General features: G+C 44.6%; 1 protein-coding gene across 7 annotated transcripts; it reads left to right on the top strand.

Annotated features, from left to right (window-relative positions):
• Nucleotides 1-11: 11 nt before the first annotated feature.
• Nucleotides 12-24,209, top strand: c20h18orf63 (chromosome 20 C18orf63 homolog). Of its 7 annotated transcripts, none has more exons than XM_030756706.1 (13): nucleotides 12-130; nucleotides 2,158-2,348; nucleotides 2,557-2,635; nucleotides 7,370-7,426; nucleotides 7,599-7,710; nucleotides 12,137-12,178; nucleotides 12,287-12,363; nucleotides 15,299-15,411; nucleotides 16,220-16,316; nucleotides 17,759-17,844; nucleotides 18,215-18,401; nucleotides 21,846-22,940; nucleotides 23,903-24,209. In XM_030756706.1, the coding sequence occupies exons 2-13, from the start codon at nucleotides 2,218-2,220 to the stop codon at nucleotides 23,990-23,992; spliced, it is 2,166 nt and encodes a 721-aa protein (XP_030612566.1). In that variant the 5' UTR covers nucleotides 12-130; nucleotides 2,158-2,217; the 3' UTR covers nucleotides 23,993-24,209. The 7 variants fall into 7 exon arrangements, with proteins under 7 accessions (XP_030612566.1, XP_030612563.1, XP_030612562.1 ...); XM_030756703.1 differs by lacking the exon at nucleotides 12-130 and adding an exon at nucleotides 255-615; XM_030756702.1 differs by lacking the exon at nucleotides 12-130 and adding an exon at nucleotides 255-706 and having other exon boundaries at nucleotides 2,207-2,348.
• Nucleotides 24,210-24,379: the final 170 nt, after the last annotated feature.

Raw genomic sequence — 24,379 nt, 5'->3', positions numbered from 1 at the left:
CCAGCTGCTGAAGTTACCTGCGCTCAGCGTCACATCCGGCTGCTGCTTCAGAATAAAAGCCTCCGCCCAGTCGTGAAACACACTTCTTTTAAAAAGAATATAGGCAGATTAAAAGACACCGGGAAACATTGTAAGTGCTTTAATTTTATCAGGTATGAGTGTTTATCATATAATACAGTTATAATTTCCTTGTCATGATTAGCATTAATGTTAATTAACATAATACCTCAAATGATTCCTCAAATAAGTGCCCCAAAGCATATATTTGATATCATTTTATTATAAAATAGTGATTTGGTACACTAAACCTATATGTTTCATTTCTTCATACTGTATTTATTATCCGGCATTGTGCACTTATTTTGAAAGCAGTATTAACATTTCCGGTTGGTCGCGTTTATTACTGGCTGCTTCATGGCGCCCGAAAGTTCCTGGCACGGCGGCTGAGACCACGCCTACCGCCCTCCTAGCATGCTATTGGTCAACCCCTTCCTCCCCAGGATACTGGTCGTCTCTGACTGGCAGTCAGCGCTGAGCCTGTGGGCGAGGACGAGGACGAGGCCAAAGTTCGCTGGAGTTCAACGGCTTTCAAGGAAACTCACTTCGCACGCAACGGTGCGCGTCTTCTCACGTATCCCACGTACGGAGGTTTTTATTCACAATCCGAGCGTCTCAGCGGGCAGCTGGACGTCTGGTTGGGGTCTCGGTGCGCCTTCCACTTGTATGACTGTGTAATGTAATCATAAGTTGGTATTGGTGTAGAAAATGTACACGGTTAACTGGAGCGGCTCTCCGGCGGGAAAACATACTGTCCAGCTCAAAGATCGTCTGTTCACACAGTCCCGTCACTACGCTGCCAAAAAAGTTAAAAGTTAGGATTAAATATAAGTCTAAACACAGGGATCGTACTCGCTTGTTCTGTTAAACTTTCTAATCCACCTTTTATTAAACAGTTCTTCCACACGACAGTCTAAATGTATGTCCAACATTTTTACCTATTCACTCTTCTTTGAATGAAGGGTTAGAAGGGAATTAAGTTTAGGCCACTTAGTGTGACATAGAGTTAACTTTGTTACATACGTATTTAAATCTGCATTTTGCAAACATATATAACCTGGACTGGAGGTATTCAGATTTCAAACTTGATTATTTTACTAGAAAAGTTTTGTTTCATTCAATAAAGAAGAATGAGCGCTCTTATCCTCTCACCCATCTTTGTCTGCTGTTTTCTGTTTTGCAGCTTTAGTTCTTGTAATTGCCTCTTTTTGAAAGAATTAAGATTTCCCTCGGAAGATAAGTCCTATTCCAGTCCAGTGTATTAATATAAGGTTAGTGACTGAGATATTAACTTATAAAACAAAAATCGGGCTAAAAGTAGCACTGAGCTAACTTAGCTTGTTTAGCTCTTTGTTTTCGGGCCCAAAGAGGTGACAGAGACAATTTACAGCTTTAATTTAATGCTGTTTTTAGAAATTACAGTCGTCACTCGCTATATCGTGGTTCACTTATTGCGGCTTCACTGTTCTGAGGAGATTTCACTATATTGCGGGATTTTGCGGCATATAGGCATTATATAACCCCATAACTATGTTCATAACTCCTGCGAAGAGATAAGCTACGTCTTTAGCAGAAATACAAGTTACCACCAGCCTCATCGCATCAGTACTGTACCACCACATAATTCATCATCTTCATCATTCAAGTTGTAGTAAGAGTGTGGGAAGGGTTTATAAAGCTTTGATATATATATATATATATATATATATATATATATATATATATATATATATATATATATATATATATATATATATATATAAACACTAATCTGTCCTCATTTATTTCAATTATAACTGAATCTGACACTCATGCCTTCAGATCCTTTTATCCAATAGTTTTAGTAGTTAAATATAAACTCTTCCATGCAACAGTGTCATGAAATAGACTTTTAAACACTTGGATAAATATTTTCTGCTAGTCAGACATTATTTTAGAGCTGAGTCTTGTATTTAGGAACTTTTGATAAATATTAGATATAGACTTGGAAATAGGTCATTAAGTTGACTGAACTGCCATTTAAAAACTGAGATGTGTCTGTTTGGTCATATTTGGGGTGACTCAGCTGCTTTAAGCTGATCTGGAGTCTTACTTTGTCAGGATGAGTGTCGTGGAGCTCTTTGGCCCTGCTCCTTTCTCTGTGTGTCAGCTGTGTGCAGAATGAGCAGTGCCGACGGCCACCAGTCCCTGCATTTCCTCGGTCTCCCCGACCTGAAGCAGCTCATCTGCATCACCCTGACTCTGCAGGAGGAGGATGAGGAGCCGCGGAGCAAACAGATCAAGACCTGCAGGTGAATGTGTTACCGTCCCACCGTTTAATGTCAGACCACAGCAAACACCTGAGCTGAAAGTTAGTTTAAACACATGAGAAGTTCATTCATGCACACCTGAGGAAGGAGGACAGGTGTGCAGAGGGTTTTCGGGCACTGATGAGGCGGTAGCAGTTTTACGGTGTGTTTGTGCACATCTGTAATCAACGCTCACTGTGTGCCCTTACAGGGAACTGGTCCTGCTGTTCTCTGATGTCCTGGCCTCTCCTGCTCTGGACTCCTTCGTGGATATCACAGTGGTCATAGCTGTAAGGAACACACATGTCTACACTTTCAAGTCTGATTCCAGTTCCCCAAATCAAACAAACACTGAGGCACTAAACGCTGTAGAGTCCCTCAAACCTTTATGGAAGTGTATTAATGTCATTATAATGTTTTAGGAGACGTGGTTCACCTCCTGTGTCACACCAACCCTCTGCGTGCCCTCCTTCACTACATCCATGAATCTCCTCTGAGGTCTTCTCTGTTCCTCCTGCCTGGCAGCTCCATCTTCATCATCTCTGCTCCAGTATATCTACTCTCCCTCATGCACATGTCCAAGCCATCTCAGCCTCGTTACTCTAAAGAAATGAATGAGAGGAGAGCCGCTGCTCCTCAAGGAGCCAGCTGAGGTGGTTCAGTCATGCTCTTAGGCACCTCCAGGGCAAGGTGTTTGAGGCATGTCCTTCTAAGAGGAGGACTCAGGGCAAACCTAGTAGACGTTGGAGAGGTTGCATCTCTCGGCTAGCTTGGGAACCCCTCAGTATCCACCCGGAAGAGCTTGAGAAGCTTCGGGGCTTCTTTGGCCCCGAAACCCAAATAAGCAGCAGAAGATTGATGGATGGAGAGCATCTGACTTACACTGAAAGTTCAAAGAAATCCACTGTAAAAAGACATGAATGAATGCATGTTAGTTAAGTTAATGAATGATCATGGTAAATAATAATGACTGTACTCGTATTGGGGGTGGGGGGGGGGGGGGGGGGGGGGGGGGGGTTAGAGCACATGGTAACTGTGAAACCGATTTAAAGCTGAAGCATGCCTGCAGCTTTAGGAGCAACATGTCCTCATCTTTACCATGTGTTGAGGTTCTTTCAGCAGCCTGGGATCACATGGTGTTTGGATTCCAGCAGGTTGGCCCTGAAGGACAAGAGTCTGGATGTTTGGAGCTTTATGGAGCTGAAGATACAATGTCTGGCCAAAAAAAAGGTCACACACTAATATTTCGTTGGACCGCCTTTAGCTTTGATTACAGCATGCATTCGCTGTGGCATTGTTTCGATAAGCTTCTGCAATGTCACAAGATTTATTTCCATCCAGTGTTGCATTAATTTTTCACCAAGATCTTGCAGTGATGATGGCAGATTCAAAGCCTTCTCCAGCACATCCCAAAGATTCTCAATGGGGTTGAGGTCTGGACTCTGTGGAGGCCAGTCCATGTGTGAAAATGATGTCTCATGCTCCCAGAATCACGCTTTCACAATTCCAGCCCGATGAATCCTGGCATTGTCATCTTGGAATATGCCCATGCCATCAGAGAAGAAAATATCCATTGCTGGAATATCCTGGTCATTCAGTACATTCAGGTAGTCAGCTGACCTCATTCTTTGAGCACATAATGTTGCTGAACCTAGACCTGACCTCCTGCAGAAACCCCAGATCTGCCCCCACAGGCTTGTACAGGAGGCACTCGGCATGATGGTGCATCACTTCACCTGCCTCTCTTCTTACCCTGATGCATCCATCACTCTGGAGCAGGTAAATCTGGACTCATCAGACCACATGACCTTCTTCCATTGCTCCAGAGTCCAATCTTTATGCTCCCTCACAAATTGAAGCCTTTTTTTCTGGTTAGCCTCACTGATTAGTGGTTTTCTTAAGGCTGCACAGCTGTTCAATCCCAATCTCTTCAGTTCCCTTCTCATTGTGTGTGGAAATGCTCTTACTTTCACTATTAAACACTGCCCTGAGTGCTACTGTTGTTTTTCTTCGATTTGATTTCACCAAACATTTAAGTGATCGCTTCCTCGCAGACGATGGGTCCCCACTGTCCTTCCAGTTTTTAATAATGTGTTGGACAGTTCTTAACCCAGTTTTAGTAGTTTCTGCATCTCCTCAGATGTTTTCTCTGCTTGATACAGCCAGTGATTTGACCCTTCTCAAACAGACTGACATCTTTTCCACGACCCCGTGATGTGTCTTTGACACGGTTGTTTAAGAAATGAGAAGCAACTCAGGGCACCAGTTGGTGTTAAATAACTTGTTGCCAGCTGAAAGATAATCACCCATGCAGTAATTATCCAATAGGAGCCTTGCACCTATTTGCTTAGTTAAATCCAGGTGGTGACTTTGCGCAGGCCGTGTGTGTCAGAGGAGCTCCTGAATCAAGTATAAGCAGCAGTTTCCAAACTTTTTTGTCTGTGTTCTCTTTAAGTTTTTAATGATGATGATGACGCAGCCTTTTGTTTTTATAGTTGTGTTAAAGCAGACTCGCTTTGGTTTTTTCTCTGTGGGACTTTTGTTGTTGCTGCTTCAGGAAATTCTCCTCAGGTTTCCTCAATCACTGATTCATAGAGTTTGATGCTGCAAACTCCACAGCCTGCACGAGCCGGCTCTGTGAGCTGCTTTAAGGCCGCACGCCACCTCAGCCCCCCACATACACACACACACGCTGACACACACACACATTCAGCAGCGAGGTGAACAAAGACAGCTCACTCCTGCAGCAGACTGTAATCACTCCCGACAGATGTGATTCGTCCCTGCTGAGCGGCTCCCGCTCACAGTGATGACTGCCTCTCAGAGCAGCAGCCAATCAGGAGCTGCGACTGACTGATAACAGCTGCTCAGTCTCAGTGAGTGAAGTTTCTTTTCTTTAACAAAGGGAAACGATTGAGCAGAGAGATATCTGATTCCAGAGCTGATCTGTCAGAGATCGGCTCTGAGCTCTGAGGCTCGGCCGGTCTTCAACCTGCCAGCTCCCCACTGTGTGATGTCATATTGTGTTGATGTGTGCAATAATCTGGTCATTTATTTAGTGAGCAGAAGTCGTACTCTCACCTTCTGTACGATTACCCCGGCAGCCTCCAGAACCGATTTGGGAGGAAGAAGAACCGTTAGGCCACAATCAGTATATCAACACAAACCAAACCGGTGGGTCACCGGTGACCCCGCAGGATGATAAAACGTGAAAAAAAACACAACATTTTGGTTGAAAAGTGCACATTTATTAGATGTAAACAGTGATTTTGCAGCTTCCCTGGATCTGCACGCAGATCTGTGTCAGACTTGCAGATGATGAGATCCCTGCAGAGTCACTGTTACACATGCAGCCTCCCCTCCTTCCTTCAACTGTGTTTGTTGAAGCTCACAAACATGATGGCGTGCCAACACTTCCCAGGCAGACACGCACCCTAAATCGTTGTTCTGAATTCCAAACATTCCTGGTATGACTACACACACACACACACACACACACACAGTGCTAAAATGCTGTCTTTGTGAGGAAGCTCATTGCCTTCATGCAGACCATTTAATTTAGCCTAATCCTGATTCCGCCCTCACAGAGCTCCTCAGAGGTCCCAAAGTAAGGCCCACCGTCCACAGTCTGAAGCTCCGTGTGGTCCTCACACAGACCAGAAGATTTCTGACAGTTATTGCTTTCTAAGATAAACAAGTGTCTCACACTCTCTTTGCTTCACTGTCACGCTGCATGAAGTCACTGACTGTAAATCATAAGTAATAAGCAGTAATGACACTCCAGCTCCTTTTCTGTTGAAGTGGATCTGTTCCAGCTCCACGCTGGTGTTTGTGCTCTGCTAGAGTAGCTTTGCTGTTCAAACTAATCCTTTATCTGAAAGAGGCGCCTCAGTGCAGCCCCTCTGCCTGAAACAAGCTGTTTTACCCCTTTAAGCCCACCCACCTGTAAAGAGAACTTGGTTCTGATGGCTGATCTCATGGTGGAGGCTGGTGAGCGATATCCCCTTTAAAACACTATAAACTCAGTCAAATTTCAAAAAGGTTCCCATGTTACGCCCTCAGAATCAGCTGCTTTATTTAGTTTAGTAACCTCACGGTTACGGTGTGAGTTTTTTCTGAGTTACAGGCCCTCGGGTGTGCAGGGTTGGTGGGTTTTCATTACGTTTCACAGCATATTTGAGCCCCATAACTTCATAAGTACAGCATGAAAACCTGCTCCATGGTTCACCGTCTGAAGCTGCCAAAGCATTAAATATACTTCAGAAACCTGCTGAGCCTTTGTTTAATTAAACACAGCAGAGGTTTATTTTATTGTGTCTCATCTTCTGTCCATGCACTGTAGAAAAAAACACTGGTTGTAACCCTGCTCTGTCACTAATTTGAATTAAACATGGACCAAATGTGGGTCATACTCATGTGTTACTGAGAATGACCTGATTCTAGACTGAGACCATAAACTCATCAGAAAAGTGTTTAAGTGAGCAGTAGGCTCATTTTCTCACAGGCATCTGTACAGCCAGGCTTCCAGAGGAGTCGCCCCCTGCTGGACAATAGAAAGCTCCTTTTGGTTGGTGCTGCTGGATCCGAGGCCAGATGAGATATCCAAGAAGCACCTAAAGAGGCTCTGCTCAGCCAAAGAGGCTGTCTGTATTCAGGAGTTCACACCTTCAGTCATCACCTCATGGCTGTAGGTGAGGGCTGGAACGTAGATGGTAAATTTGAAGCTTTGCCTTCCAGCTCAGCTCTGATTTCTTGGTACAGCTGAATTAGTGCTGGCACTGCACCAATCCACCAATCCCTCCACTGCTGCCGCTCCTCAGGGCAGCAACTCTTCCCCACCCAAAGGGTGCAGCCCGTGGCTCCTGATATAATAAGTGACTTCAGTGCAGACGTTGTTACATCCAGGTTTACTCCTTATTTCAGCTGGGGTGTACTGCCAGTGACACAGGCAGCACATTTGAACTATTCTGCAGTTTAATGTTGTTTAATGTCATCCTAGCCTCAGCACTCTTCTCTTCCTACAGACCTCGTTCTTCCAGAAAGGCATGCTCCAGGTGTTTGGACAGAGGCGCCGCCTGCAGGTGAGAACTTTGTGTGGCTCATTTACATCATCTCTGTCCTAATGCAAAAAAGCCACATCTGAATCTTTTAGTCCCATAACTGATTCTGTTTGCACATATTTAAGATGTTATATCACACTTTTACGTGATGAAATTGTACTGTGTGTGTGTGTGTGTGTGTGTGTGAGAGTAGCTGGGCTCTCTTCAGGGTGTGTTTCCAGGTGACCTCCAGCGCTGCCTGTCCTACTCTCTGATCACCAGACTGTCTCCCAGCTGGACCAAAGCAGGCCTCTACCTCATCTCTGGTGTGTAGGCTGTGTGGCACACGTGCAACAACTTCATCTGTTTTTACACTCAGAGACTTTGATGAAACAATATCAAAGTAACTTTTTTCTTTTGGACGAGTGGGCTCTGCTTTGATAAGGTTACTGAGACAACATTACAGTAGGGCTGCAACGATTCATCGATTAAATCGATTCTAAAAATTTATCGACACAAATTTACTGTGTCGATGCTTCGTTTAAACTCTGCAGCGCTCAGCTGTCTCTGTGTAAGCGGCGCTCCTCACTAGCATTAGCAGCATTAGTGCTCTGTCGTCTTTTTGTGGGTTTATTGGGGGCTGGCAAACCAACATAGAACTGCATTTCTGCCACCTACTGGACTGGAGTGTGAATCACTCACACACACACACACACACACACACATTCTAAAAAGCTCTCCGTCTCTGCGATGGATTTCCTTTAACAGAGTGGATCATCACTAGAGTTGCCACCTGTCTCTAAAATACAGAACCCCGTATGTTACGGGACTCCGTGGAATACGGCTCCGTAACATGCGGGCTTCCGTACTTTACGGGACGGGTGGCAACTATCGCTGACATGCATTTCCACGCCTCCACTGCTCTCTGTGTGTCTGTGTGTGTTGTACTCGCTGAGAATTTCAGCTGTTATTTTTGTCTTTACTTCAGCTGTAGCTACCAGAACTGGTTTGCTAGCGAGCGCGGGCCATTAGCACTAGCGATGGTTCGGTACCGGAAGGCCCGCCCCCCAGGACCGAGGGGCTCCTTCAAAATATTTTTTATACTTTAATCCCTTATTAGTGACTAAATATAGACCTGCAGTAGAAACGTATTTTCGAGAATGCTTGTGAATACAAAGCATTACACCATTACTCACACATGCGCCATGGCTCCCGCAGCCACTAGTTTTTCAGAACACTCATAGCAGGCAGCGGTTTGAACTGCGCAAGCGCAAAGAGGCGAAGCTGTGACGGTGAGCTCAAGTAGTGAAAAAGGAAACGTTTTTCCAGCGTCCAAAACAGCAGCTTTTTCTTTTAGTAACCACCATTAAATCTGTGAAACAGCTGGAGGTCCTTCATCAAGCACCTGATCAGCAAGTGTTAAGGTGAAGAAAAGAGAACTTTGTAGCTGCTCCATTCACCGCTGTTTGTTCACATGGCGAGAAACTGCAGTATGGAAGTTAAAATATGCAGATAAACTGTTAATAAAAAAGTATTTCTTATCCGATTACTCGATTAATCGATGGAATAATCTATAGAATACTCGATTACTAAAATAATCGATTTATTCAGCCCTACATTACAGTAAAACATTCTGGACAGATGATTCAGACCACCCGCTTCCCCACTCAGCTTCATTTTCCAGGTCCAACATGGTGTCAGTGCTGGTTTTCACTTCCAGTGATCGTGAAAACCAGATAATTATGGCACGATTATCACACACAACACCTCCCAATGCAAACAAGCTCAGTTTTCTCTATGGCAGAGCCTGGAAAATGAGCCGTTATTTATATAACCTCATCGCAATGCAAAGTCAACAAAACCATTTGTGAGCAGCTTCCTCTTTTTGTTTCGTCCATGTGGTACCATTTCTGTTGCCTCAGTTCTCTGAGGGCGGTCCTAACACCAAAGCTGCTTCTCTTATAACCTTTTCACAGTAAAATCTCTCGACTCTGTGGCTCCAGCCGTGCTCTTGGGCACTAAATCAAGGAGGAAGAGTTCCTAACTTCTTCTTTTAAAGAAAGAGCTGGGAGGTGCAGCTCAGGACCTGACAGGTTTCTTTTACAGATTCAGCAGCAGGTGTTTTTTTTTTACTGTGAAGCAGAAACTCTAACAGGCATTAGGATTAGACTGAAGTCCAGCCTGTAATCGCTGTTCTCACCCAGCATGTTTGCAGTTCAAGGCTGTAGTGTGTATGCACTCGATCAAAGTCGCGGTTATGTTGCAACACTCGGTCAAGCCTTCACCTTCGACCAAGTTTGACATAAAATAAATGTTTTAAGCCAAATGGAGGCACTTGAGCATATAGATCTGAGTAAACACACAATCTGTGTCTCTAATCTGAGGATAAGTAGATATTTTAACATAATTACAGGACTAAATAACACTGTGGCCTTTTTAATGTCTGTTTCTTCACATGTGCAATAAATAAAACAGCATGTTGACATGGAGATGTTAGTCTGTTGTGAGTCTGTTGATCTGTGGTAGTCCAGGAAAGACTAACAAGTCTAAAATCATGTCAATCAGCAGGTCAATTAAAGTGTCTAAAGAAGTAAACCAGACATCAAACCCCAAATCAAGATTGGCAGCACAATGTATTTTTAATATACAGTGTTTATGGTTAATCCAGTGGATACGATGGATGTTGCTTCCATGACAATTCATAACATACACAGTACAGAAACAGCATTAGTGAAGGTTACAAATGATCTTCTTACAGCCTCTGACAAGTGTTAATTTTGACAGCAAATTTTGATTTAGTTTTAGTCATAATCTTTTGACGAAAATGTAATTTAGTTTTAGTCATAATTTAGTCATCTGAATAGTTTTAGTTTTAGTCGATGAAATTATCATAAGAATATAGTCGACTAAATCTACAGTCGATTTAGTCGACTAAAATATAAAGGGTGTAAAATATAAATGCTTTTTCACTTCCCTTGAATTAGTCATTATACACACTTACACAAAATTAAACATTTATTCAAAGTTATGGAATATTATTAATAGGGGTGGGACTTTAACGCGTTAATTTCGATTAATTAATTACGGGGAAATTAAGGCGTTAAAAATTTTAACGCATTTTAATCGCACTTTGCACCGTGGAACGTTTCTCAGTGCACGAGTTCCCGGCATACAGGTTTTATCGACGCACAATGTCCAAATTAGGGGCCGCATCCTGCGAAGGACCCGGCCCACGTCTTTCGTAGCCCACGAACACCACAAAGGCCGGAAGTTAGTGGCTAGCCTTCATATCAGCTGCCGTCACCTCTGCGTAGCTCATGTCGCCTAGCAACCGTGAGTGCGAAGCACAGCTGTGTAAAAGCAGCTGTTAAACGGAGAACGAACTTTTTCTCCTTGTTGTGGTTTAATTTGAAGTCTTTAATTCAAAATAAGCTGTTAAAACAAGCATAACACATTTCAACATCAAGGAATACAGCTGAGAGAATGATTAATTTTCAACTTTATTAAGTGAGACATTAATGTTGAATAAAACCATCCAGTTATGATGCTTAACTTTAATTTCAGGAGTTTGCTTATCACAGGAGCACTTCCACCCTTCATTGGTCTGTGTAGTAGACTGGTGGGAAAATAAACACAATTTTGAAGTTTAAGCTTATGTATATTGATTCATTCATCAACTAAACTTAAATTAATATTTATCATGTTAAATATTGAAATGCGATTAAAATGCGATTAATTTCGATTAATTAATTACAAAGCGTGTAATTAATTCGATTAATTTTTTTAATCGAGTCCCACCCCTAATTATTAATAATATTAACATTAGCGTTTCACCTGCTTCCCACACACCTGTCACAAAATTAAATCAGTTCTGATTGGATCTTGATGTTGAACCAGATACTTACTCTGGATGGCATTACTTTGGCCTCCAGTAACACTGTCATAAATCGTCATTTTTTACCATGATATGTCCTTCAATGCACATATTAAACAAATATGTAGGACCGCTTTTTTGCATTTGCGCAGTATTTCCAATATTAGAAACATCCTTTCTCAGAGTGATGCTGAAAAGCTAATTCATGCATTTATTACTTCTAGGCTGGACTATTGTAATTCATTATTATCAGGCTGTCCTAAAAGCTCCCTGAAAAGCCTTCAGCTGATCCAAAATGCTGCAGCTAGAGTACTGACAGGGACTAGAAAGAGAGAGCAGATTTCTCCCATATTGGCTTCTCTTCATTGGCTCCCTGTTAAATCTAGAATAGAATTTAAAATCCTTCTCCTCACCTACAAGGTCTTGAATAATCAGGCCCCATCTTATCTCAGATACCTCATAGTACCGTATCAGATTTCTCCCATAGTGGCTTCTCTTCAGCTACAACAGCAGGTGCCTTGAGGTGACTGTTGTTGTTGTGATTTGGTGCTATTTGGTCAGCTCAGTGAGCTTGAGATGGCACCACCCACCCATTGGGGCTGCAGGTGCTTTTGTAACCAGGTTATTGTACATTTTATTTTGTGCAGACTGAGACATCAACATTTCTCACTGTTTCTCTTGATAAATAAAATGTTTATATACTTACTTGATAATTTTAGTGTCATATAGGTGACAAAGAGCAAAGCATAATCCCTTTGTTTGCTGCCAAACACTGCAGCTTACACACATGAAAATGTCCAAGTCTGTCCAGTGACTAACTGAGCAGGAATTTCACAGGTCCACCTAATGAAAGCTGTTCTCACTGTGTTTGTTCCCAGGAAAAGACTTCCTGACTGAGAGGGGGAGGCTCAACGCTGTCAGTAAGTTTCATGCTTTAGCTTAAATATTTCTCAGTTTAGTTCTCATTTCAGACACAAAGCTCAGACACATTAAACTCATTAGTGTGTGTGTGTGTGTGTGTATGCTAGGCCTGGAGCTGAGTGCCAGAGAGGGCCAAATGTGCTTCAGCATTGAAGCCAGTACTGTCCGACTGCCACCGACCACCGTAAGAGAACAAAACCACTGCACTGACTTCATTCAGCTCTTATAAACACAGGCCTGAACACAGGACATGAACACAGGACCTGAATACAAGACCTGAACACAGGACCTGAATACAAGACCTGAATACAAGACCTGAACACAGGACCTGAACACAGGACCTGAATACAAGACCTGAACACAGGACCTGAATACAAGACCTGAACACAGGACCTAAACACAAGACCTGAATACAAGACCTGAACACAGGCCTGAATACAAGACCTGAACACAGGACCTGAATACAAGACCTGAACACATGACCTGAATACAAGACCTGAACACAGGACCTGAATACAAGACCTGAATACAAGACCTGAATACAAGACCTGAATACAAGACCTGAACACAGGACCTGAATACAAGACCTGAACACAGGACCTAAACACAAAACCTGAATACAAGACCTGAACACAGGCCTGAACACAGACATTAACGCATGACCTGAACACAGTCCTGAACACAAGACCTGAACAAAAGACCTGAACACAGGCCTGAACACAGGACCTAAGCACAGGACCTAAGCACAGGACTTGAACAGTCTTTGGCAGAGAGCTTTTTTTATTACATGCCTTTTTTATGGGCATCATCATTATGACTGGAACATTAAAAATGAATGTGTCCACATTCATTTGCAGCTTTGCTGGCAAGTACCCCATTATATTTGTTTCAGTCTTTGTGTCCACTGGATTTGTGTTGGTGGTTCCTCCAGGTAACATGATCTTCCTGGCATTCAGTAAGAGTATTCAAAGTGTCTCTGGTCTGGTTCTACAGCATGCTGAAGAAAGACTCCAAGCACAAACAGCACAGGGTCCACAGCAATAACAATGTTCAATATGTTTTCACTCTTATAATATCCGTGGAGTTCTGGACAGAGTATATATGAATGATCTCCTATCAGTCCACAGTTCCTCCAACATTGGGGTGATGCTGAATCTTTGTAAAGATTAATAATGGAGTCCTAAAAACTCATTTTAATCTTTCAGTCCATTTCCTTCCACAGTTTACTGCAGATACCTGTGTGACCATTCATGCACATGCCCTCAGTGATCACTGCCTGATAATGAGCCTCTAGATCAGGGATCCTCAAATCCAGGCCTCGAGGTCTGGATTTCTGGAGAGGTGTGTCTCTGCTTCAACACACCTGGGTTTCCTTGTATTGCTGAGGTATCCTAGGGTTGTGTATGTTTTACCTGTTTCTCTGCTGTTGCTTATCTATAACACTTACTGTGACCTTTTGTACACCTGTCCTCTTTCCACAGGTACGTGCTTCATGCTTTACTCTTAGCACCCTCTATGGGTTTTATAATAACCACTGATGTTTGGCCCTCACAGCTGGCATTTAGTTCAGACTGATGATGTTTGTCTGACCCTCATGATGGCTTAAAGAAGGTCCATGTTGGTCTGTTTTTACTTTTGCTCACAGAGTAAAGTGTCTTTTTACCTGAGGACAGAATAATGGAGTTTACCTGTAGTTATACCTGTGCCACATGGCTCCTTCCCCGCTTTGTGAAATTGTAACTTGACTGGTTTCAGTTAAAGTCATTAAAGAAGTATAAAATACTCAGGTCAGATCAGGTCCTCCTTCCCTCTTGTTTTGTTTCAAACCTTTAACAATACGAAGGGCCCATATCTGGGCCCAAAAGAATATGCCAAACATATCCATGTCATGGTCCTGGGCCAGTGGCCCACTGTTTTATGTTTTCTGAGTATTGTGTCTGTTATTTTCTCAGGTTATGTTTTGTTATCTTATGTATTTGCCCTCAGTTAGTTATTACTGGTTCCTTGTGTCTCCCTGTATTCTGTGTCAGGTTTGCGTCTCTGTTCCCTCGTCATACTTCCTGTTTTATTTTGATAGTCGTCCAGCCCCGGTCTGTTGTATTCAGTTTTGCTTCCCCTGGTCTCGTCTTGGTTATCAGTGTCACCTGTGTTCCCACCTGTTTCCTCTTCCCTCATCAGCCCCTTTGTGTATTTTAGTCCTATGTTTCCCATGCTGGTTGTCGCGTCATTGTTGTTGCTGTTGATGGTTGTTGTTCTGCTGTTCTGTTTGCTTGTCTTGAAGTCTGGTCTGTTTAGCGTCTCCTCCCCGTCTAGTGTGTTTCCGGGGAGAGCTCAGGGTGATAGTGTAAATATTGTAAATAAACGTGTGTGAAAGTACTACACCCGTCTTGGAGTCTGCATATTGGGGTCCTCCTTCCTGCCTGTGCAGCGGCCAGCCATGACAATCCAGGATTGTTAAAGGCTTAATAATAGAAATATCTGCTTCACAGTACAGTCACAGTGTAGAAATGTCGGATGTTCCAGTTCTTGTCTCAATGTCTCAGAGTCTCAGAGTCTCAGTGTCTCAGAGTCCCAATGTCTCCGTGTGTCAGAGTCTCAATGTCTCCGTGTCTCAGAGTCTTAATGTCTCAGAGTCTCTGTGTTTTAGAGTCTCAATGTCTCTGTGTCTCAGAGTCTTAATGTCTCAGAGTCTCAGTGTCTCAGAGTCTTAATGTCTCAGTGTCTCAGAGTCTTAATGTCTCAGAGTCTCAGAGTCTCTGTGTCTCAGAGTCTTAATGTCTCTGTGTCTCAGAGTCTTAATGTCTCAGAGTCTCAGTGTCTCAGAGTCTCAATGTCTCTGTGTCTCAGAGTCTTAATGTCTCAGAGTCTCAGTGTCTCAGAGTCTCAATGTCTCTGTGTCTCAGAGTCTTAATGTCTCAGAGTCTCTGTGTCTCAGAGTCTCAAACTGTCAGAGTCTCAGACTCTCTGTCTCAGAGTCTCAGCGTCTCTGTGTCTCAGACTGTCAGTGTCTCAGTGTCTCAAACTGTCAGAGTCTCAGACTCTCTGTCTCAGTGTCTCAGAATCTCAGTGTCTTAGAGTCTCAGAGCTAAAATCAGGTCTTATGTGTGTTTCTGTGTCAGCTGGAGGACTTTGGCCTCCCTCCGCTGGTGCTCTGGAGGTTCTGCAGTGATCCTGACTTCATCCTCGACCTGGCCTCCACCAGAGGAGCCCTGTGGTGCCACGTCCTGCCCAGGTAGGACGGTGCCACCTGCTGGACAATAGGAGAAGCCCTCAGGCTGAGGGTATCTGGCTCAGCTGCTAATAGATCCTTCAGGTCTTTAGATCTGGTACTGGTTCTGGTATGTAGGTTGCTATGCAGCTTGGGCTCATCGTTCTCATTCCTGGGAGTCGTGTTGCCTTGGATCCCACTCACCCAGCAACAAGTCAGGAAAAAGGCATCTTTTCTAGAACAGCTGAGATTGGCTGAAAAAAGTTGAAAAGAGAAATAGAAAAAGAGACGTCTCATTTTTTTAATACTTATCGTTCTCAAACTCTGAACCTGTGAGGTGACCACACTCACTGAGCTGTGACTGTCCCGAGGCTCGTACACATCAGCTCACAGTGCAACACACAGTGAGACATCCAGTGACACAAACCCACAATAACCATCATTTACATGAGATTAATGTGAGCCACATGAACGTGTTTTCGTGTGTCTGCAGCAGATGCTGTGTGGGTATGTGATTTTAAAGGGTTGTATATAGTAAGCAAGAGCATGTTTGTGTATTTGAAACAGCCACAAAGTGTGATGTCACTTTTTGACACCGTCTCAGTGTAGAGCGTCTTTTTAAAGGCTGTGACCGATGCAGGCCAGAAATGAGCAGCTCACTGCGTTCTAACACTTTATTCACTGTTGGTGCTTTAAGTGGTGGCTGATTGGCGGGTGCTATGCTAACAGTGAGCAGCAGGTGGAGCTGCAGCTCCACCTGAGATTCAGCTTTGACCGCATCATGACTGACAGACTCGTCTGTGACCCCGCCCACGTGTCTCTGTGTGTTTAGCATGAAGAGAGGTCAGATCATCTCCATCAGCCGTCAGCTGCCCAGAGACGGACCGTTCAGGAGCTACAGGGACCTGCAGAACCACTGGAAGTGCATGGTACACACACACACACACACACACACACACACACACACACTAAGCTGGTGGGCAGATATGCTAACAGGCTGCTTTGGAGCACAAATCTGAGACTGAATCTGAGGTTATTTTGAGGCAGGAAATAGAAAAGCTTTAGAAAGTCAAAGTAGTCCTGAAGGCTCAGCTCGATTCACTGATTCATTCTTTGACCTGACGTCAGAGTTCTGCTCGTGTTTGGTGCACATTTAGTTTCCTAGATCGTTGGTGTCAAACGTACGGCTGGGGGGGGCAGAAACAATCCACCAAAGGGTCCAGCCTGGCCAGCTCTGGAAAATAAAAGCTGTGTTTGTGTTGCAGCCTTCTGGCAAACTTAACCAAAGTATATAAAGTATTAAATGACAGCAGATCACTGCATGTCCTCCTTCACTACAGCCACGAGTCTCCATTATAAACAGCAGAGCTGCTGCTTTTAGTGTTTACTGTAGGATTATTTTAATACTGAGTCAGGACGTTTTCTGTGAGTTACCAGAAGAATCTGTTTGTTAATTACAGTCCTGATAATGAGCTGCTGGTCCTTCTGTAATTGTACACATTTATGTCTTAAAGGTTAAACGCAGAGAGCTGTGCTGACGTGTTACTTAGATTTCCTGTATGATTAAAGGTGTCCTTAAACTGCCTCACACTGGGTTATCAGCCCACCTAAGATAAACTGAGCTGTACGTGTCACATGAAATGTGCGAGCTGATGCAAGAAGGCAGCTGCTGTAAACTTTAATCGACTTATGAAAGGAAAACTAAAACAATTATCTGTCCACCTTTCTGCTGATGCTGTCTAAACCAGCTTTGACTTCATTAAAACACCCAAATCTGAAAACATTTCCACATGACCCTCCCAGAATCAGCTCATTTATTTTCTACACTAACTTTAGAACGTTTTAATGAAGCCATGGAAACTTTTAATCTCCTTCCAGGAATATTTACAGAGTTAGAGGCCTCAGAGTGTAGAGGGGGTCCAAATTTGGTGCTTTTTGCTTATTCTTTCCAACATTTTTGAGCCCTCATAACTTCATAACTGTAGGAGGCATCCTCATCAAGTTTTCAGAGCTGAAAACACATTTAAGCTCTGTTAAAAAACTGCAATCAGATCGATTTTAAACAAACTTTCTGTTCTCAAACCAGCCGTTTAATGTTGTACAGGAGCAGAAACAAGCGCGTCTGTTTTCTGATAAGTTGCTGGAAAAAAATGTAAAAACTGCATGTAGGATACCATCATATCACCATATGGGATAAGTTAGAGCCCAGGATCGTCTCCCAGCCGAGAATCCTTCAGTATCCGAATTATTTAAAGGTTCTCTGAAAATCTTCCCAGCATGAAGGTAAGATTCTGCATGGCTTGATTAAATGTAAGAATATTCCTCATTATGTTCTAATACTGTGTGTGTGTGTGTGTGTGTGTGTTTCCAGTATGGTTACAGACTCCCTGAGCTGGTGGAGGAGGAGGTGGTGTACTGCAGCGTGTACTTCAGGCTGGTGGGAGAGAGGCTCTTCACGTATCCTCAAACAGAAACCTTCGGAGTAGTTTTAAATCAACATGCACGATTATGTTGTTGCAACCTTTGCAATAAGGCCGTTAAGATAATAAGACAGTGTATGGAATAAGGCTGAAACACCACGAATAAATAAATAAAGTTTTCTGTATTGTAGTTGTTCAGTAGGTTTTGAATGTAACAATAAGTATAAATCTTATGCTTTACTCCAAAGAAAGATCGGTAACATTCATTTCCCCAGAAAGCAGTGATGGGATTCTTTATAAAACATAAACAAGGAGCAACAACATGAACCATTATTGTTCTGATAAAATATCCAGTAAAGTGTGAATGCAGTTCACCTGAAACTTCCTTTAACCTCCGTCCCGAGCAGCTACCCTCTGAGCTGCATCCGACTGCGGCCGGTGCAGCGCTGTCCTCGGGTCGACCTGCAGGGGACGCTGGGCTCCTTCCTGTCTGATATCGGGCACAGACTGAAGACTGTGTGTGGCTTCCCTGCACGTCTGAGCAGCAGACCCTGTTACCGTGCAGTCAGTCTGAGCACGGCTGCATCTGTACAGGTACGCACACAAAATACTGCATTGACACTGCATGCTGTCCCATTTCTGCAGCTCCCCTGTTTCACAGTGGGAACCCCAGCGTGCTGCTGATGTTTCATGGCTCTGACACGTGGCAGTTAGTAGTGGTTTCTTCTGCGGTTGGTGTGAAATGGTAGCCACCACACAGCTTGTAGGTGCATCACTTTCTGACACCAGTAATATGAGAAGAATTTGTTAGCTCGTCATATCGCATATCTGATCACCAGTCACGTGGTGTGGTTGGTCTGAGTGTTTGGAACCTGCTGATCTGCTGGGACGTTCCCACACAGAGAAAGTGCAGAGAGCAGCAGCTCTCAGAAAACGCCTCAGTGGCACCACTCCTGTCAGCGAGGACAGAAAACTGAGGCTAAAGTTCACACAGACTCACCAAAACTGGACAACAGGAGAGCGGAAACATGCTCATCAGATGGTGGAGTCAGAATTTGACATTCACACCATAAAAAGCACGGGTCCATCCTCACTTCTATCAACAGCTCATGCTGGTGGTGGTGTGATGGTGTGGGCTCCTCAGCACCACCTGAGCATCGTTTAAACACCACAGCCTACCTGAGTGTTGTTGCTGACCACGTCCATCCCTTTATGACCACAGTGTACAGGAGGTCACCTACTAATCGGAAGGTTGGTGGTTAGATCCCTGGCTGCTCCAGTCTGCATGCTAAAGTGTCCTTGGGCAAGATACTGAACCACAAGTCTGAATGTGTGTGAATGTTAGATAGAAAGCACTTAGCTGTAGTAGGAGGTGCTTGTATGAATGTGTGTGAATGGGTGAATGAGTGTGAAGCACTTTGAATGCTGAAGATAGGGCAGAAAGTGCTCTATAAGAACCAGTTCATTTACCGTGTCACAAAGCTCAGATGGTCTCAGTCTGGTTTCTGGAACGTCACAGTGGGTTCTCTCCACTCAGACGGCCTCCACAGTCACAGATCTCAGTCCAGCAGAGCTCCTTTGGGATGTGGCGGAACGGGAGATTCACATCATGGATGAAGCCAACACATCTGCTGCATCTGTGATGCTGTCACATCAACACAGTCCAAAATGTGTGAGGAACGTTTCCAGCAGCTTGTTGAATCTGTGACATGAATAATTAAAGCAGCTCTGAAGGCAAAAGGGCGCCCAACCTGCTACTACCAAGGTGTACCCAACAAAGTGGACCTTACTGGGTGTGAGGGTTCCCTCTTTCATGGCTCTGCGTGCAGGTTATATTATGTGAGTACTGAGGGCCGGTGTGGGCGCAGCAGTGATTTCCGGAGAGTTTCCCACCTTGTAAAATCTCCACAGACAGTTTTATGAGCACTGAGGTGTCGCTGAGGACGAAGAGGAGCAGAGCAGCTTCTCTCTCTGCAAACTGTGAATACATTTTCATGAGAAAGGAGAAAGAAAAGTCCACAGGTCACTTTTAATATCAGAAATGTGTTTTCACTCTGCAGCAATAGAAAGGTTCAACTTCGTGGCCCTGGGCAAAGAATTGATTTATTTTCTTTGCAGAGGAAGAAAATAACTCGACTATTAATCACCTTCTCAAGGCCTCGATGTAATGAAGCAGTTAGAAAGTTATTTATCATCATTTTAAGAAGCCTTTCCTGCAATAATATCATTTTTATGAAAGCTAGCTGACATGTTTTAAAATCCTCATTGAAAACCACAAATGACACGAGCAAAATGTCTGCCTCTGACAGCTTGAATAAATGTGTTTTCTGCACAGCTCTGGCCTTTCAGACAAGTCAATAGATGAAGGTATAAATTGCAATAAAGCAGGTGGAATTAAAGTTATTTTTCATCCTGTCCTGCAGATGATTCTTATTCACAGGCTGAAGAAACTCCACAGTGAGCGATCGATTCAGTGCTCACGGAGCGAAACTAAAATATTTATGCTGCTCCGCCGGCCTTATTTCCGTCTATGAGACCACTTATCTTCTTTCTGTAGACTGAGCGGGGAAGGTGAAGCTGACGTTCAAAGATCAAGAAACATTTATTCACCTTTTTAAAGATTTCTTCAAACACCATCAAACAAGTCCATCCATCAATCCTTCCATCTGTCCTTCCATCCATCCATCCATCCATCCGTTGGTCCATCTTTCCTTCCATCCATCCATCCATCCATCCGTTGGTCCATCTTTCTTTAGATCCATCCATCCATCCATCCGTTGGTCCATCTTTCCTTCCATCCATCCATCCGTTGGTCCATCTTTCCTTCCATCCATCCATCCATCCATCCGTTGGTCCATCTTTCCTTCCATCCATCCATCCATCCATCCATCCGTTGGTCCATCTTTCTTTCCATCCATCCATCCGTTGGTCCATCTTTCCTTCCATCCATCCATCCATCCATCCGTTGGTCCATCTTTCCTTCCATCCATCCATCCATCCGTTGGTCCATTCCCACCACGTATCCCAGTCCTGGAGGCAGCAATATGGATAAAAAGAAGTCAGATCTGTCATCACTAAGAAGATTGAAGGTTTTGGATGTGTGTTGCTCAACAAATCTCAACACACTTACTCCACCACTTATCTGGCTTGTGAGGACAGCAGTCTAAGCAAAGAAGCCCAGACCTCCATCTCCCAGACTCCTCCTCCAGGTCTCCTGGGGGGACACCTAGGGGTTCCTAATCCATTTGAATAACATCTCTCCAGCATCTGCGTGTGCCCCAGGATCTACTCCCAGTTGGACATGTGTGAAACACCTGGTCTGGAAGGTGTCTCTGAGGCATCCTGGTCAGATGCTGATCCACCTCAACTGGCTCCTTTCAGTGTGGAGGAGTAACAGCTCAGGGATGTTCCTCCAGAATGACCGAACTCCTCAGTGCCTCACAGCATTTCTGCCATTGAGTTCATTCTTTCGGTCACCGCCCACCCACAGCTCGTGACCATTGCTGTAAGTAGGAACATCCTTCACCGGAGACCAACAGGCAGCCATACCTCACATGTAATTTGATGTAACCATAAATGTCCAGACGGGAGCTCGGACTCTACAGCTAACATTCTTCCTAACGAAACGTTCCCATGTGACAGAAAGTGGATCACATGTCCTCTGTCTGCTGCTGCGGTGTGACCTTTAAAGAGCCAAGATGGGACATCATCTTAAAGTCAAAGAAGTGAAGCTGTTAAACTGCACCAGGCTCCATTCACAAAACAGCCATTTTTTCCTTGTAAAACACAGAAGATGTTCTTCTGCTGATGCCGGGGTCAGTAAAAATCTTTTTGTTCATGGAACCTGGTGGCTTAGACGAGTCTCTGCAGATTAACACACTTTGTTGTCACTCATGAAATTTAAAATGAGGCTTTTCATTGTTGGAGCAGAGCTGGAGCTTCATCTTTGCTGCAAATTAGATATTTTAAACATCGACATGTTGCCCAGCCCTACATCCACATTAATCTGCTTCACTGAAGTCTTCTCTTCTTCCTCAGGTGGAGAGTAGTTTGGAACTCAACCTGACCACCTCCTGCCCCATCAGGCCAGTCTTCACCCAGCTCCCTCCACCTCCTCCTTCCCAGCCTCTGAGGTCCTCCTTTGGGTCGCAGCCTGCAGCCTGGACCCCTCTGTCCCAGCAGGAAGAAGCTCAGGAGCTTCTAGAGAAAAGATGTGGCTTTAAGGGCAGACTGACACAAAGTCAGGGGTGTAGAGGAGATGGAGACTGGTCTTCCTCTTCCTCTTCCATCTCCTCCTCCTATACTGATTTTTCTTTTTCTGATTCCTCAGGTTATGAATCACAATATCCCTTCTCTTCCTCCTCCTCCTCTTCTTCTTCTTTTCTCCCACACTTCCAACCAGCTTCATGCCTTAGCTCCTCCTCTTTCTCCACCACTTCCTCTCCTTTCCCAGTCTTCCAGCCAGCTTCCTCACTTACGTCCTCATCTTTTTCCAAGTCCTCCCCTTCACATCCAGTCTTCCAGCCTGCTTCATTCTTCAGCTCTTCCATCTCCTCCTCAGTCATCCCTCCTACGCCTCCCCTGTCTCAGGTTCGGATGAACCCTGCTCCCAAACTTGTTCCAACCTTCAAGAACAAGCATCAGTCGCACCACGCCAACATTGCCCTGCTGCGGGTCCAAAAGCAGAAGAAGCAGCTGGGTGGAGGTGGGGCAGAGCCAGAGAGGGTGACACTGCCTTCCTTTGGGAAGAAGATTCCTGCCACTGCTCCTCCTCTTTCTTCTTTAACAGCTGCTGCCCTCCCAGCAGCAGTTCTTTCTCCACCAATCATTCCTCACTTCAGCCGCCGTCGCAGTTCACACAGCAGTGCCACCGCCACTTCAGCTAACCCAAACATCAAGCACATCTCCAGCCTCAGTCCTGTATCAAAGCTTAAACCCAGGATTATCATCCCTCCAAAGCCAGAGATCAAGCCTAAACTCCAGTCCATCTCCAAAACCATCTCCAAGGTCAACTCTGAAGGCAACGCTGTCACTAACTCTGGAGCCAAAATGCAGGAAGAAGATGACAAAGAGCCGTTAGCACCAACATCCTCTGACGCCTCAAACGAGGAGACTTCCAAACCCAGCAAAAAGGTGCGAAAAATCTTTGTAGACCTGCCTGACTTTGTTTTAGTGACACGCTCACGGTGATCTTAAAAGAGTACAGTGGTGCTAATGCAGACGACAAAAAGGTGACATCACTTTTTCAGAGTCCACAGTAGATAATGGCCCAATGATCAGCAGTGGTAATTTTAATCTTTAGCTCACACATGCTACTTTCCCACGGCCGAGGAACCGGTTCGCGTGCCAGTGCCCGTGCTGTTCCCAATCAACCGGCGAAACGCTTAAGAACGGGCCCGCGTTCCCACCACGTTTCTGTGAACTGCTCCTTTACATATGAGCGTGGGCGGGGCCTCGTCTGGACACGGAAGCCGAAGCGCACAAACGTGGGAGAACACGCTCTCCTTTCTGTGCTGCAAATACGTTTTAGGGTCCAAACCAAACTACTGCAGCATCTGTGTGCAGCACAGAGGGAAACACAGACAGCGATTAGAGCAAGACGACAAGTACGCACTTTGTGTCCTTTTATCTGTGATATGAACTGATACAAAGCAGCAAGTTCAGCCTTAGAGCCCAGCCTAATTCACAGCCCTGAAAATCGCTTTTCTCCTGTAATACACATGTAATATGGTAGAAAACTTGATGTTGAGACGGCAGAGTCACGCCCTTCTGCAGCTTTCATCATCCCTTCGTGGTTCGAGACCAGCTAGCTTGCGGGGCCGGAATTGAACCCATTTTTCGGTCGAGCACCGAGTGTTTCAGCAGTGGAAAACCCGCCAAAAGGTTCAAATTACGGCACGGGCTCCCGAACCCTGTTGGTGGGAAAGAGGCCTCACAAACAGCTCTGAACTGCTCGCCTTTTGGAGGATCCAAGCTTGGAGGATGCAGCTGTCAAAAACCATGAATGTTGTAACGATGTCAGCAGTGACCCTGTGACCTTCAGGCTGCATGCCTCCTCCTCACTCATCTGTTGCTGTGCTTCTTTCTTTCTTCAGAGAGTTGGTTTTGACTCGAAGCTGAAGAAATCCAGAGCCACAATAAGAGACGTGGAGAAAATGGCCAGGACCAACCAGGTCAGAAGATGAACTGAACTTCCTGTTTCCTTAGCTCCGTTTGTCTGTCTGTGCTTTGTCCTACTTTTTCTGACCTTCTTACCAGTGACCACATGAGCTGTAAACGGCTGCCATGAGAACAGAAGCATCTCCTGTGTTTGGTAGAAGCATGCGTCTGACTTGTTGGGTTAGAGCAGGGTGGAGCAGTCGGCATACCTTCCAGACATTTCACTGGATAACCAGAGGGTGATGTGATCGCTGCGTCAGCTGTGGGTAAAAGCAGTAAGCGTTGGCTCTGAACGGCTGTGCAGCCTTTAGTCCCACTTTTCTTGAGTCAAATGGTTCTGCTGGAGGTTTCTTCCTGTTCAAAGAGAGTTTTTCCTTCCCACTGTCGCCAAGTATGTGATCATAGGGGGTCGT

This window comes from Archocentrus centrarchus, chromosome 20 (assembly GCF_007364275.1).
Source record: "Archocentrus centrarchus isolate MPI-CPG fArcCen1 chromosome 20, fArcCen1, whole genome shotgun sequence".
Lineage (NCBI taxonomy): Eukaryota > Metazoa > Chordata > Actinopteri > Cichliformes > Cichlidae > Archocentrus > Archocentrus centrarchus.
The sequence above is the reverse complement of the archived record's forward strand: the minus strand, read 5'-3'. Positions and strand labels throughout refer to the sequence as shown.

Bases quoted from the DNA above. Each gene is read 5' to 3' on its own strand.
- c20h18orf63 (XM_030756702.1), top strand. From the start codon at position 472: ATGCTATTGGTCAACCCCTTCCTCCCCAGGATACTGGTCGTCTCTGAC. The intron at 2,349-2,556 runs GTGAATGTGTTA...GTGCCCTTACAG, and splicing joins AAACAGATCAAGACCTGCAG to GGAACTGGTCCTGCTGTTCT. The intron at 7,711-12,136 runs GTGTGTAGGCTG...GTTTGTTCCCAG, and splicing joins AGGCCTCTACCTCATCTCTG to GAAAAGACTTCCTGACTGAG.